At 42.9% G+C, this 15238-nt stretch overlaps 1 protein-coding gene across 1 annotated transcript in view; it reads left to right on the plus strand.

The window, feature by feature from the left end:
* Window positions 1–2619: 2619 nt before the first annotated feature.
* Window positions 2620–15238, plus strand: part of dnmbp (dynamin binding protein) — a gene marked incomplete at its 5' end in the record, with an annotated part of 30629 nt that continues 18010 nt past the window's right edge. Inside the window, 3 exons of the mRNA XM_079214509.1 lie at window positions 2620–2764; window positions 3730–3852; window positions 5751–8000. Coding sequence (XP_079070635.1) covers window positions 2620–2764; window positions 3730–3852; window positions 5751–8000 — 2518 coding nt within the window. The remainder of the gene's footprint in view (window positions 2765–3729; window positions 3853–5750; window positions 8001–15238) is intronic.

Genomic DNA, 15238 nt, shown 5'->3' on the forward strand with positions numbered 1-15238 from the left:
AGGTTATGAGCTTATTTTACATGACTATTCAACGACTATGCATGACCACTTTATCACTGGAAAACCAAACAGTTTTTCCATCACGCAGCTTGTGTTGTCATCGGCCAGAGCAGGGTGTAAAGGTCGCCGAGCACAGGGGCCACTGACACACTGGCAGACCCATAAATAACACTAAGGAGCTTGTCTGGCTGGATGCAGATCTCTGGATTAACTTGAAGAAGGCTGCAGCGGCCCAGCGACGCTGACACTGCAGTCGGGTGTGGAAGAAGGTGGTTATCTGGGTGTCGGCTCAGCTGTGGTGACAAGATGCATAGAGTCAAGTGGTGAATGGTGATTTTTTTTTTAACCACATTCATGTTGAGACATTAATATAATTACTCCTACGATTAAAAGAAGATTGCAATCCACACATTGATTTCACATAAAGTGACAAAGACATTGTGTCATCACAGCACACAGGAAGTGGAAAAGAAGAAGCCTGATGAAATATGTTTTACAATATACTGTGTGTATATATATATATATATATATATATATATATAAGCAACTAAAATCTTTAGATCCTCTCTTGAACTCTGGAGTTTTGAGAGACGTAACAACACCACTGTTTTCCAATTATTCTTATTTTGAAAATGGTTTAAGTCATACCCATACGTGCGGACATACTTCGATGTAATTTTATAGTGACGTTTTTGTGGTCGTGGTTTGTGATGCGCTTATGCTACGAATCTTTCTTTTTAATTTATGGCACGACACATGTTCTGGCCGTAACTGTCATCGACACACTGAGAAGAAATCCTCTTCCAAATCACACACGTGTGATCTGTTTGTGTGAGCAACCTTCTTTTATTTGTGAATGGCTGTCAAAAGGAGAAACATGACAACAGTCAGAGCATTGTCAACCCTCTTAACTTGACAGTAAGAGAGCCTTTTGTTCTCTCAGAAGGAGATGCTATCTTTAGTTACTTATTGCATGCCAAACACAAAGGTTTAGACATTTCTGTCCAGATCTTCATCTTTCTAAAATGTCATAAACTTGGACACAACAGATAAGTCTGTGAGCTATTGGGAAGATCATTATCACTCACTGGTTAATGAAAACCATCCCTCAAAGAAGGATGATTTGTGATTCTTGTGTGCAGGCCAGGACATGTTAAATCTGCCAGCTATTGTTTCATTTGCACTGTGGAAATGCCGAAAGATGAGTTTAGAGTCAGTGTGCCTCGTGTTGTTCAATAAGGACAATAAGAAGCCCTTGCATTGTATATTTATTTTTTATTAAAGATTGATGAATAGCATAACATTAATATTCTGTGCCATTTAATAAATGCATGTACTGCTTGTTTGTGCTCATTGCCTGCTGTATGTTTTAGCCTCTGCTTGCACACGCCCCTCTCATTTGCATTCGTTACTGCCCTGGTTTGGGTTTCAATGGGGCTTTAACACCATCCGGTGTTGAGTTCACATCCTACTTCCTTTAACTGTGAGCCCCAACTGCTTAACCCTGAGAAACCTACACACACACTATTTAATTATTCTGTTAACGCTGGTCATCTATCTACCTCCACGGCCACATGAAGCCGTGGTTCTCCCCAGAGACAGTGGCACTGAACTGGCCTAGAGTCCCGTTCCTCCTCCCCTCGGCTCCATCGACAAACTAAACAGAGGCTCCATTGACGGTGGCGAACTGCAGCCCCCTTCTCCCATTTCCCGTCTCTTTTAGCATGTCCATCCCCACCTGTTGTTAGCCTGTCTCCAGATAATGGCACACAAGGGCTGGTGGAATACTTATTAAATGCAATTTGATGTCTTGTGTTGTATGTGTTCACTCATTTTGCTGCTAGTTTTACAAAAAATACTTTTATTTTCCATGCACATTTTCTTGTAATATCTGTTTCCCATCACATGTTTATTCAAACAGGGATTCAAACATAATTGCATAAGCTGAATGCTCCTTAAAGAAGCGCAGCTGGTAAATGTGATTATATTTGAACCACTCATTGTATTGCAGGAAACGTATTTAAAGGAAGTTCTTCATTTCAAAATACAGCTAAGATCAGCAGCTGTCTGGGTATAATTTATTCAGGTGGTGCATTCACTTCATTTAACCAACTAGGGAGGAAAATAAGTTAGCAAAGGAGAAGAAAAAGGAAAATATGTTTTAAAATATCTAGTGGTCAGCTTTCACCAGTCACCCGGGTTACACCGAGCTGGAGTTACTATACATTTTGAACCCTCATGAGAAAGCAGAGAAACAGGAGAAGGACACAAGAAGTATGAGGAATGTCCTCCAGCCTTCTTAAGTACAGCTTTCTATGTTGCTTTTTTGTCTTCTTTTTATTGCAGGTTTCTCACGCTCTCACTCCCCTTTTCATTTGTGGTTGTTTCACAATATCTTCGTGAGACATTTGTTGATTTGTATGGCGAGGATTTTGAATAGCACCAGTGTGCCCTGTTTAGAAAACTGAGAAACATTCCCTCGTGGCAAAGACGTCTGTAACTTGTTGTTAATCCTAACTTTTTGTACTTGTCTCCGGGATTTAATGTATTTTTTATATAACACAGCTTTGGAATGATCTCTTAATTAATCTCTTTTTTCACCTCAACAGGTTATGAGTAATGGAAGCAGGGTCGGTGGTGCGTGCCGTCTTTGAGTTTCTCCCCAGCGTCTCCGAGGAGCTGCCACTCTTCCCCGGCGATGTCATCGAGGTGCTCAGTGTCGTGGATGAGTTCTGGTTGCTTGGCAACAAAGATGGCGTCACAGGTAAGATGTCGGGGGTCATTATTACTGCAAATACCGGTAATCCTTTATGGTTGAATATCTCTATTAAGGAGTTGCATTTTGTTTACCACAAATACATTTAGCCTAACTTCAATGAGAAACCTGTTGTCTAATTTATTCCAACAACAAGACACATGGGACACTTGTTGTTGTTGTTTTATTCATTTGTGTGAGCACAGCAATGCTTTCTAATAATAGTTTGACATGCCCTGGTTCACTTCCTCTCTGAGTTTTGTATTGCATTGTACAATACATACATGAATGGCCACTTGGGATTAAAAGTGAAACATTCTTGCCTTTTAATTTAATTGAGAATAATCAATGAAAACTACTCTGAAAAGTGAGGAATCAAGGATACTTTCATAAATTCATGAATGCATTCTTACACATAGTTTTTGTTCCACTTATATCTTGACGTTTAATTGTACAATTTGCAGAGGAAACGCAATGCATTCTAGGTAAGACGAGAAGTGTGCATCGTTGCTTCCTGGCCTCCTCTGCCTTTTGGTTCTGAGAAAGGGGATTCCCTCAGAAAAGTAGTCTTGCGTGGGCTCCTGGAAAATGATATCAATACATTTATGGTGCAGCCTCCCTTGAAAGAAGAAAACCTTTTTGTGAGCTGAAGTGGTGTATTGAATCCAGCTGTTCTTCATCTGTTTGCAATCTCCAAATATTTGGATTGGTTAGTACAAATCTCCCAAAAGGAGAACAATTGAACCTGTTCAGACTTTTCCTGAAAGATTAAAGGAATAATACCTGAGTTTGTCCCTGTACTGAAACTATCTACACATTATGAAATGATGTTGAATATAATAACATCCAGATCACAATGTATGAACACGAGACACATGAAGTCAGTCTTGTTGTCATTGTCATTGAGGGGATGTTTTTCATTGTGTTCACTGTAGTCACCAGATTGTGTTCTTCCCTCTATGTCCTGTCTTCAGGTCAGTTTCCCAGCACCTTTGTGGAAGAGGTTACCATCCCCAGCACCAAGTCTGGAGACAGACTCTTTGTGTGCACCAATGATTTTAGCTCAGCAGAGCCGGGCTACTCGTCCCTGAAGAGAGGTACGGACATCCTGCATGCAGACAATCATGACTTATATATAAAGATTGAAGTATGAACCACTCCTTGTCTTTATGAGTCGTAGTCATAGAATACAAGCACTTTTATCAGCGCACACATGGGCTTTGTTAATGATGTTGCATAGGATACTGTATGTAACTCAACTGTGTTCTAAATACTATTTCTGTTCAGTCTAATGGGTCGTGTTTTCTCACATAGCTTAACGCTACTTGTTGATGTCGCTGTGTTCAGGTAAACTGTTTGTTTTGTGTTGTAGTTGTGTTGTGTCAGACATTGTGACCTTGTCTCCACACAAACTGGGACCCACACACTCAAAATGTTGCCAAGAAATTTAAATCATCAAACAACATTTTTATATTAATACCTGTACAACAGAGGTATTGACTCTAAAAACGTAATTATTTATACAAATTGAAGTGATCATAGGGAATGGTGGCATCCTCTTAGAAAGGGAGTTTCAGAAAATGTATGTGCTATTTACAAAACTAATCAGCAAGGGTTCAAACTTGTGACGTCAGTCTTTCCGGTGGAACTTCACTTGAAAATCAATAAGGAAAGAAGGTAAAGTCACTCTGTGCATTCAGAGAGAATTATTTTTATTAAATAATTAAGTAAATAATTGTTCCCTCTGTTCCTGAGAATTCAACATTCTTAGCAGTAATTTAGAACCTGAACTCTAGGTAAATCAGTTGCAATAAATCTTAAATTGTCGGATAAAATAATTAAGAATACGTTCTGTGTTACAGCCCTTTACATCTATTTGAGGCTGCTGCTGTTTAAATTTGTCTTTTAAAAGACAGATTGTCTACTGCAATTCCATTTGCAGATGTTCCTGTTCTCCTGAGCAAAACACAAAAACCTCTCTGGTGGTTAAAGATATAAGATATGATAAAACCTTGGAGGATTTCCCATTGTAACAGCGCCACGTAATAATGACTCAATAGTCACTCACACACAACATCACTTTCCAAAACTCTCCACTAGATGTCACCAAACACCAAATTAAAACCTAGTAGACTCCCATCTCTTTTTTAATTCCTGAATTCTCTCCTATGATTACATTAGTCGTTTCAACCTCATGCATGCAACACTAATGTTTGCAAAGTTCCTTTTCATCGGTCAAACTTTTCATTGATGTCTTGGCATGTCATTAGAAGTTCTAGTGGTAGTCGTCGTCATAGTTGTATTTTAAGTGTTAAGAATGGAATTGTTCATCAAAAGCATGTTTTAGTTTAATGAATCAACAATTCATTCAATGTTTTATTATCATAGATACCGGTACATATTTTATTTTATGACCAAATTACCTCAAAAACAATATTCTAGTATATTTTTGTTTTGTCATAACACTTCCTGGATCATAGGAAACAATAGGAAACGGTTTGTACTGGCCATGTGAGAGTTTAAATGTTCATTTCCAGTATAGTTTTCCACGGCCCCTATTGGCTGTGTTCCAGTTTTGGTCCACAATGGGAGGTGGAGCCGCAGGTCTTTGGAATCTAACCCCCATGACTTCTGGCTGACCAGTCAACATTCCTATAATCCCTCATTTACCAGATATATTAGCAGCAGAGCAGCGCTATTAAGAATGCATTAATAAAGGTAATTTGAGATAACCAAAGCTAATGAATTGCAGACAAAAACTTTGACAAAAATGTCTCATATACCCAGTGAAGTGATTGTAAGAGAATCATAGGGATAAAAACAACACACAGTATGTTGATGAGAGCAACAGCACAGACTGTGGCTGCTGTGGAACTGAGCAATATTAAAAACATTTGGTTTAGCGTAACTTTAACTTTAACATTTTAATTGAACATGATTTTCACCAGTAAATTTGAACGTTGAATGTGATCCCCTTTGTTCTATGTCCCTGTAGGTGATGTGGTAGTTGGAGAGGCTGGAGGGTCCACGGACCTCGGAGACGCCTGGCAGCGTGGTTGTAACGCCTGGGGCGTCCGTGGTCTCTTCCCCACATCATGCGTGACGGAGCTGACCCTCTCAGGTCGCTCTAGGCAGCTTTCTGAACGCTCCGCTCAGGCTCAGGCCTCAGAGCTCCCACCTTACGCCCTGGGCCAGGCCCGGGCCCTCATGAGCCTCCATGCGCAGCTCAATGAGGAGCTGGACTTCCACGAGGGGGACTTGATCATCATCACCGGCCGCCCCGAGCCAGGCTGGTTCCAGGGAGAGCTGGATGGCCGCAGGGGCATCTTCCCGGAGGGGTTTGTGGAGCTCCAGGGATCCCTCCGATCTCCTCAGGAGCCTGTGGACTGCCCGTATTTGACCAATGATACTGAACAATTTAGCTACGAGGACCCTTACGATGCTGGAGAGGGGACAGAGGAGGAAGGTGTAGAAGAAGGAGAGGTTTTTCAGAGAGACGAAGAGGAGCAGAAGGAAGCAGTAGAAGAAGAGGAGGAGGAAGATGAAGAGGAGGAGGAGGGTGGTGTCTATGTAGAGGCACTTTATGAGTTTCGGGCCATGGAACCCGGCGAGTTGGACTTTGATATGGGGGATCGCATACGTCTTTTATGCACTTTGGAGGACGGTTGGCTGGAGGGGGAGCTGCGAGGGCGGCGCGGTATTTTTCCTCATCGTTTTGTCAAAATAGAGGACGACGGGCAGAAAACTGCAGAGGAAACAAATGTTGTTGAACCAGAAGACGACCAGGAGAACAGCTGTAATTCTGAATACAGCTCAGGTCATGCATGTCCCAATGGGTCAGATAATGATGCCGAATGGAGGACATATGAGGATCATACAGTGTGGGACCTGGACTACTTTGAGCGGACCGAGGAGCAGAGGTGGCAAAGTGAAAACAAAAGAACTGGAGCTCAAACTGACAACAGAGGACAGCGAGATGGGGGTATCAGGCCGGACTCTCAGCCCCGTAGACCTGTCATCCCAGCACAGAGAGGGCCTGAGAGACCCAAATCCACTCCTCCAGCCAGGCCGAGACTCCCATCTCGTCCTAGCCTGCCTGCAGGTAGCCGTCGGCACCACGGCCCGCCTTCTGGTGCAAATCGGTCGAGCTATACAAACGGTAACACTCGATCCTTACAGCCCAAATTATCTCATAGCCTCACCCTGCCTAGCTCTCAGTCTGGTTGGTCTACAAACGGGAGACACCACCAGAGGCCACCAAAGGATGGTGCCACCACCAGTAGAAGGAGCGGCAGTCTCAGCCAGGCGTTATTTAACCTCGCTGAGGGCCATAGGCAGAAGAAGCTCACTCGCCATGCTAGTGTGAGTGATGCTGATATGATGATGGGCAGCGCTGAGACACGGCAACGCTCCCAGCAGACATTGCGTCTCTCCAATGGTATTATGCCAACGTCCATCACTTTAGATGCCCTGGCAACCTCAGCAGGTGACCTGGAGACAAAGCTAACCCAGCAGCTTTTTGAATTTGAGAAAAGCTTGACTTCTTCATATAGTGACACAAACGTGAGCTCTGGTGCTCCCAGGGACATGTCTTCAGTAGGTGACCTGAGCCAGCAATCACGTATGTTGCGCCACTTTTCGATTATGGACTTCAGCGATGAAAGCGATATCATGCGAGGCTCCTCACATTCACCAGTGTCGCACCTGTTGCAGTCGAACTCTGCCTCGTCCTCACTAGAGCGGCGCAGGACCCTTCGTCCTCCCCCTCCTCGTCCTAGAGCCCTTCGCTCCTCTGCCCCACCGGCATACAAACCCGCCCGCCCTGCTCCACGCGCTCCTCCTCGCTGCCCGAGACAAAATACCGATCCTCCAACCGTCTTCTACACCCCTGACGAACCCGCTTTAAACCTCCTCGACCACATAACAGAAGGGAGGGCTGAGTTTGGGGACCTTGCAGCTGCCCAGGAACATGAAATCCAGTGTCAGCTGGAAGCCGAGAAAGCGCTGGAGAGAGAGATGGAGTTGGAGAGTCAGACACGGAGGGAAGAGGAGGAAAGGTACCAGCTGCTGCTACGGCTACAAGAGGTGGAGCACGACATGGAAGCGTATGCTCACACGGCGGAGGAACTCAGGAACATGTTGGAGGAGGAGGAGGATGAGACGGCACGCATGCAAGCCATGGAGAATCTGGAGTTCTGCAACTACACGCTGGAGACACTGGCCCTGGAGCAGCAGCAACTACAAGGTAAGAACGAGGATGTTATTTGGATGTTGCCAACTCAGAGAACTTGTTTTGGACATTTTTCACAAATGTTTTTTTTCAGACTAAACAACTTATCTACTAATTGAGAAAATTATCTGCAGACCAATCAATCTACATAATTGTTAGTTGCAGCCCGAGAGCAGCCCAATTTACGTAAACAATGGTACAAAAAAAGTCCCCAATGAGTATGTTTTATTTAATGTAGGTTCTAATCATGTTTTAAAGCATCGGACTGTTTTGCAAGTATTGATGTCAACATAGGAATATCCTATAAACGGATCCGTGTGTATGAAATTTGAAACAGTTTTATTTATCTCCTAAAATGTCTGTGGACTCAAAAAGTAGACTCAAACTACCGCATTAAGCAACTGAGATAAAAACGTATTTAGCTTTCAGGCAAGCGACATCAAAGATGCCAGACCACATCCACCAATGTAGATGTTTTCCTTTGGAAGTCAGTGAGCTACTGTAGCTGAAAGGATCAGTTGGAAACATTGCAAAAGAGAAGACAAATAAAGTATAATTTGTTTTGCCTGATGTCATCGTTTACTTCTGAGGCCCGGTTGCCTGCAGGTTACTTCAAAACGCAATATTCAGTCACTGAAGACAAAATGTAATATAAGCAGGAATCTAAAAATGAGCCGTTAGTGCTTACCAGATTTCCTTTTTGACTTGTTATCCAAACACACACACACACACACACACACACACACACACACACACACACACACACACGCACACACTATTTATTTGAATTCTACTGTAAACTATGCAAACAAGACATCCCTTTTTACTGTCCACAATGATCAGCGGAAGGAGGATTGTGTATGCAAATCATAAGTGTGTGTGTGTGTGTGTGTGTGTGTGTGTGTGTGTGTGTGTGTGTGTGTGTGTGTGTGTGTGTGTGTGTGTGTGTGTGTGTGTGTGTGCATTTCGAGGAATTTGCTTTGTCTCACTGCAATGCTAATTTAGAAAAGTATATTGAATGTGGCAGAATCAGCTTGTTGCTGCAGGGTTCAGGTGGAGTAACAGGAAATTGTGACTTTGAGGTAAGCTTTGTCAGGTACTGTCCGTGTTTAAATATGTTTTTAAGTACTGATAGTCAACGGCTTTAACAACAATAGTTGTAGCGCCAAAGCTCATCAGCTGAGATTTGTTTTTGCCATCTCATACCGTCTGTGTGCTGAGTTCTGTCTCTGGCAGCCCAACACTTTCTCACATAGGTACGAGGTGCATTCCTGTACATAGTGAGAGGGGAGGCAATGCACGTGGGTCTCTGTCTCTTTTTCCACACCCTCTTTCTTTTGATCCAAATGTCCTCTTACCCCTTCATCACAGTGTCCTCACTCTGCACTTTTTCCTCCATCATCTGTCCTTCAGAAGGAGCGGGGAAAACATTGTGTGTGTGTGTTGGGATTATTGCAGTAGTGGAGACAGACAGAGAATGGCCCACTCGAGAGCACGGCCCAGAGTGTGGTTGTGGCGAGCGGTGACTTGGCCTCTGGCACATCTCTCCACACTGTTTGGACTCCATCAGGAGGCCGGGTCCCGCAGAGTGGCAGGTAGGCTTGAGCTCAAGATGGTGTTTATCAGTCAGTGCTGTCAGTGGGGGCCGAGCATTGTACAGCAGCAGTTCTCACTGGTCATTGACTCACTGCAGCAGTTGGGGTTTTTAGTGCCTTGCCCAAAGGCACTGAAACAGATGGTTGTTGAGAGACTTTCAAATGGACTTTACCTGTATGGATGCAAGGAAGCAGGAGGGAAATATTAATTAGTTGTAAACTATTGGGCTGGTTTTATTTATGACCGTGTTAGAGGCATGATGTTACTAATTATTAAAAGCTTAGAAATAAAAAAAAACTGAACTTGTCATGAGGATATTTACCATCCGTTGATATAATAATGTGTTCACCATCAGTGATACTGTGATATGTACCGTGGAGCTATCACTGCTTTGTCTATCTCTGATTGGTCAAGTCTGCTTGTTCTGCTTTGTGATGTCTGCTTGTTTGAAAATGTCCTGTTGAATCGAAAATTAAATAGAGTTTAAGCACGATGTGTGGATTGACATTTACCTCATGTGGACAATGTTGCAACTCAATGAGCAGGAATTCTTTTTTCTGGCAACATTGGATTCTTTCATTATTATTTAAATCAATGCAATGAATTCACTTTCATTTTAAGGTATTTCATTTGGTGGATTAACCAACTGTTTCTCTTTTTTATTTTCTTAATTTTGATGATATTGTGTCTTAACACTGAATTCACTTGCACCAACCTTCCAAAAGTAGAGCTCACTATTTCTCACTGTTGCACGCCTGTTTGTCATTAAGACGCTTTCAGTCTATTCACTGCCAACTGCCAGGTTTCTTTTAAATGTTAATGTATCTCCTTTTACACTATACAGAATTTATGCTAATTGACTATGTCTTAATGATTGGTGATCAGAAACTGATCAGTCAGTCACAGTGGAGGCTATTGTTCACCTACTCTAAATGTATCTTGCTGAGGTAATCTCATTAGCACCAGATGTTTCCAGCCTATTCTAATTCAATACTTTTCTTCTAATCTTGTTACACATTATACAATTAAACTAATAATCAGTAAATACCTATGTTTATTTCTATTTTTGTTGCATTCAATTGACTCATATCCTGTTTGATTGTATCAGTCACTTTCCAATGCTTCTCAATAGATGATCGTTATGGCTTTACTGGCAAAACTCATCCCATTGGCACCAGGTCCTCCTTTTACAGTAATGCAATAGAATATTCAATCAGTTTTCCTTTGATATTTGCCACACTGTTAGATGTGGAAATGGACAAAAGATAGTTACTTGATTTTTGAGAGTTGAGATTCAGCCACTGCAGGGGAAAAACAGCCAAGCACTTCTATTGCAGAATATTTGATACGGTAATTATCAACACATTACTCAGACACAAAAGCGTTTTAGTGGGATTTGTTCGTAGGATATTGTGTTTCCCTTTGGTTTCCCGTTTAACGCTTAGCTCAGAGCAAGATGTGTACGCATCAGGCATAGTCTCAGGATCTTTGTTACAAAAAACACGTTTGTTATTCTACTGCTGTGTTTCTACAAACACACACACACACACACACTCAACCAGCAGTGACTGTTTGTCCGTGCTTTTGCAGGGTGTGTTCCTGAGTGTGACATTTAGAAGACAATGGCAGCTTATTGTTACAAGGCAAGGAGTAACTTCAACATCGGTGTCTGCCTGCACTTCACCGTGCAGAGGCCAGTTCAAAGTCCTAGTAGAAGCTGAAGGAGGTGTGATACTAAAGCAAAACAGAAAGTCAAACATATGCTAACAGAGCGTGTAGGACTGGGGGATATGGGTGAATCAATATCTCACTGTTAAGAACAATATTTTTCTGATATCAGTTTTAAAACATGGCAAACAAATGCAAAATCATTGACAGAACAATCAATTTAGTGTTTTATTGAATGATCTGTGTTTTACATTACATCTGACAAAACTCTTTATGTGTACAATATAACTTCAGGAACTGATTTTGTTATTTTTGTATCACAATCCCTCAGAGTAACCACATTTAAAAAACAATATGATAGTTTAATCACATTGAAATTGCACTGGAAGTTGATGCTGTGTGTGCATTACAGTAGCTAGAGAGGTATCCCTCTCCCAAATATCCATGTAAGTGCATCAGATCATGACTGATTAATCAATTAATAATATAATATGAGGACCCCTCGGTAAACAACTTTGTGATTGGTGTTGTTCGCTCTTTTTCTCACACATTTGTGCAGGTTTTTCTGTCTCCACCATCTCTTTGTGTTTCCTCTTTTCTTGTTTAAGCTCTTTGACCTTCAGCCTCCTTTTAATTCTTTAAACCTACTATTAGGACGCCTCCATCAGCCTCCGTGACACTACAGCCTGATGTATTTAATACTGTTTTGAGGATCTGTTGTGGCTTCAGGTTTCCCTCTGTCAGCTGTACAAACTGAGAGACTTCTAGGCTGCAGACAGTCTGATCTATGACCTTTTTCCTGGATATCACACCACTTTTTCTAGATGTGCCGAACGTCGATCAAGCCCTTGACAGCTTCATTTACATAAGCTAGCAAAGCCACGGAGAGGAATGTTGTATTTGACATTCCTTCAGTTGACACACGTACACAAACACAGTTTCGGTCTTGTTCAGCTTCTGAAAGCTGAGATGTTGAACACTGATTATTAAACTGCATTACGTAAGAAAAGCACAATGTCTAGTAAGGTTTCTATGCTCAGCCTTACAATGAAACCGTGCACTGCAAATGTGGTTTTGCAAAAAAATACCGTTTTTACACTGCAATAAAAAAAAAGACTGGCAGGTTTTCACTAGTTTTGTAGTAAACGAGACACATAAGGGTGCAAGATACTATCACTCAGTGAAAGGGTATTTTGTAGTGTATACAGAGAATATAAAGGCCCTTTGTGTCTTAGCTTGAGTCAAAATGATTGTTTTGCCTTGTCCCTCTTTCTTGATGTTGGTGAAAAAAATTCTTCAAGTTTAATTGCCCTGTTTCTAATTGACTTGTTGTTTTTTGTTGTTTATCTAGGCTTGGCTAACTTGACACCAGTTTAATCAAACCAGGAGTGGAATTTTATTTTACTTTTTATTCACTTATTTATTTACTTTTTATTCAGAGAACAATCTCCAGCTTTATTTTTAGATTATTTGAATCGATGGTAAACAGACACTATTCAACATGTATGTGTCTGTGTGTGTATCACGTGCACTTGAGTGCATGCAGGTCCTTTAAACCTGTCCCCTTTAGTGCCTCCCTTTTTCATGGAGAGTTAAGCAGGGGGAGGGATACATTATACTCCAGCTTTATGAATAGGCCTGAGTTTTTTCTCACACTAAAAGATTGTGTCTCTCCGGAGAGTGAGGACAGTCCTCAACAAAAGCTCATTGTACACACCAGCAGCTAATTTTTCAGAAGCCGCTCTTTCCTAATCAGACTTTGTTCTCTCAAAAGTCTTTCCCTCTCCACACTCATGTAAACATAATAGATATAAAAAGCGTTCCCTTCACAATCTTCTTTCGATCAATACTCCAATAGAAAACTTGTTTCAGACTCAATCATGTGGATGTCTTCATGTGTACATTTGGGCTCCTCCCTGAAATGTAGGTCAAAGTTAAACTGACAGGCTGAGCTGTTTCTGGTCAACCACAAATATTATGGTCTTTTAGATTTTAGTTTAGGTGTTGTAAGTTAGAATTTGTAAGTTAGAGCTGTTTGCAAACGCAGACAGGAATGAGTAGCTTTTGTCACCACAGGCGGCATTAATGACCTGGTGAACATAGCAGTCATACCAGCAGGAAATGGCTCAAACAAAGAAAACAGGATACAAGGAAGGATGGAGGATTGTTCATGGTAGGGGGAAAAACACATTTGGTTCCAAAGTCTGTAGAACCTTGAAGGCAAACTGTGAAGTTAGTCTTCGTCTTCCTTCAAAGAAGATTGTTTTCCTGCAGACGGAGGTACTAGCCAATTGAAACAATGGGAGGGGCTGTTGGGCTAATCCTCCACTCATGTGACTCTACTGAATCATTAACCCAAGGAGGCTCCTCCTTCAATAACCCTACCCCCTCCCCTCCTCCCACGATTCGCTGAGATAGCTGCGGGGAGGGTACGATTTGATTACTCTGAGGGTTGGGAGGTGCTTGGGCCAGGCAGTCTTGCTGAGGCAGTGGAGAGGAGACAGAGAAAACAAGTGGGAGAGTTACAGACAATATGCCTGACAGGTGGAGTCTCCCACAGCGCTTTGTTATGGAATGCAGGACTTTGGAAAGAGGGACGACGCCACGTTGAACAGGAAACTGTCTCAGCACTGGGTAGGCTGATTTTACACAGCAAGAGCCATGAAGAGCCCGGTGGTTTATGGCAACCCAGTCATGTTTGGTCCAGTGGATTGGAACTATGCAGCTGGTGGCCCGGTAAGGAGAGGGAAGAGTGTGGAGGAGCTGGGTGATGCCGGCTGGGCCAGAGAGAGAGAGAGGATAGCCCATCTGCAACAGATTCAACAACTACACCAACTTCAGCTTCATCAGCAACAGGTTGGATATTGTGCCTATGGAGTTGTTCCTCCCGGACAGCCACAGGGACACGTCATGGTGCCAAGCCCTGGTGACCCAGTTCCAGCTCCAGGCTGCCCCATGCCAGTACACGGCGGCATGATGATGCCTGTAGGTGGGCCGGGGCCACCTGCAGCGCATGTGTCAGCTCCATGGCCAGTACAATGGGAGAATCAAGCCCAAATTAGACAGGGCAATGCCTGCCAGCAACCCAGTCGAGGGTATGATGACCTGCACAAGGCAGCTTACCAAGAGAACAGGCCTCAAGGCCACGACGTTTACTTCCACCCGGGTTCAGAGGACGGCCACCTAAATGTGAGGATATCTGAATGGAAAGGCGGACAATGTTTTTACCAGGGCCCTGAGGATTACAGCCACCAGGACTACAACAGAGTGCCACAAAAACAAGCCAATAATGACTTAAGAACTCAAGAAGGGTTTGGTAAATTGGACGAGGACAGAAGAAGAAGAGACGATTGGGACAGAGAAAACGACCGTTATGACCACAGGGGTCATAGAGACTTGGAGGAGTGTGATCGTAAGGACAAATACAGCCACAGGGAGCATTATGACAGGAAATACAACGACGACAGAGATCAGCAATATTATGACAGCAGGAAACACCGTAAACCCGATTCCAGAGAACTTGACAGTTACAACAGTGAGTATGAAGACACCTACTATCGCCGAGACAATTACAGGGGCAGTGAGAGGGATTATTCTGATTCTAAAGAGAGTGATCGCTATAGAGAAAAGGAACACTACCAGCGCAGAGAGGAGGACCGCCACTACGATGAGCAAAAGCTGAAGGACCGTTACTATGACCGGCACGCAGAGGATCGATATGATCGATATGATCGCAGAGAAAGTAACTACAAGGACAGAGATGACTACAATCGAAGGGGTGAGGAAACTTACACCAGTAAAGGAAGGGGCCAGTACGACTCTGAACCGGACGAGCACTGTGGTTACAGGGAGAGGTACCAGGATCCAGGTGATGACAGGAAAGATGAGCACAGAAGGAGAGACCACAACAGAGCACGGGAGCACTACGAGAGGAGGACTGTGGACAACTACGACCGTGAGAATGAAAACCGCTACAAACCCAGGGAAGG

This window comes from Taurulus bubalis, assembly GCF_910589615.1.
Source record: "Taurulus bubalis genome assembly, chromosome: 2".
Lineage (NCBI taxonomy): Eukaryota > Metazoa > Chordata > Actinopteri > Perciformes > Cottidae > Taurulus > Taurulus bubalis.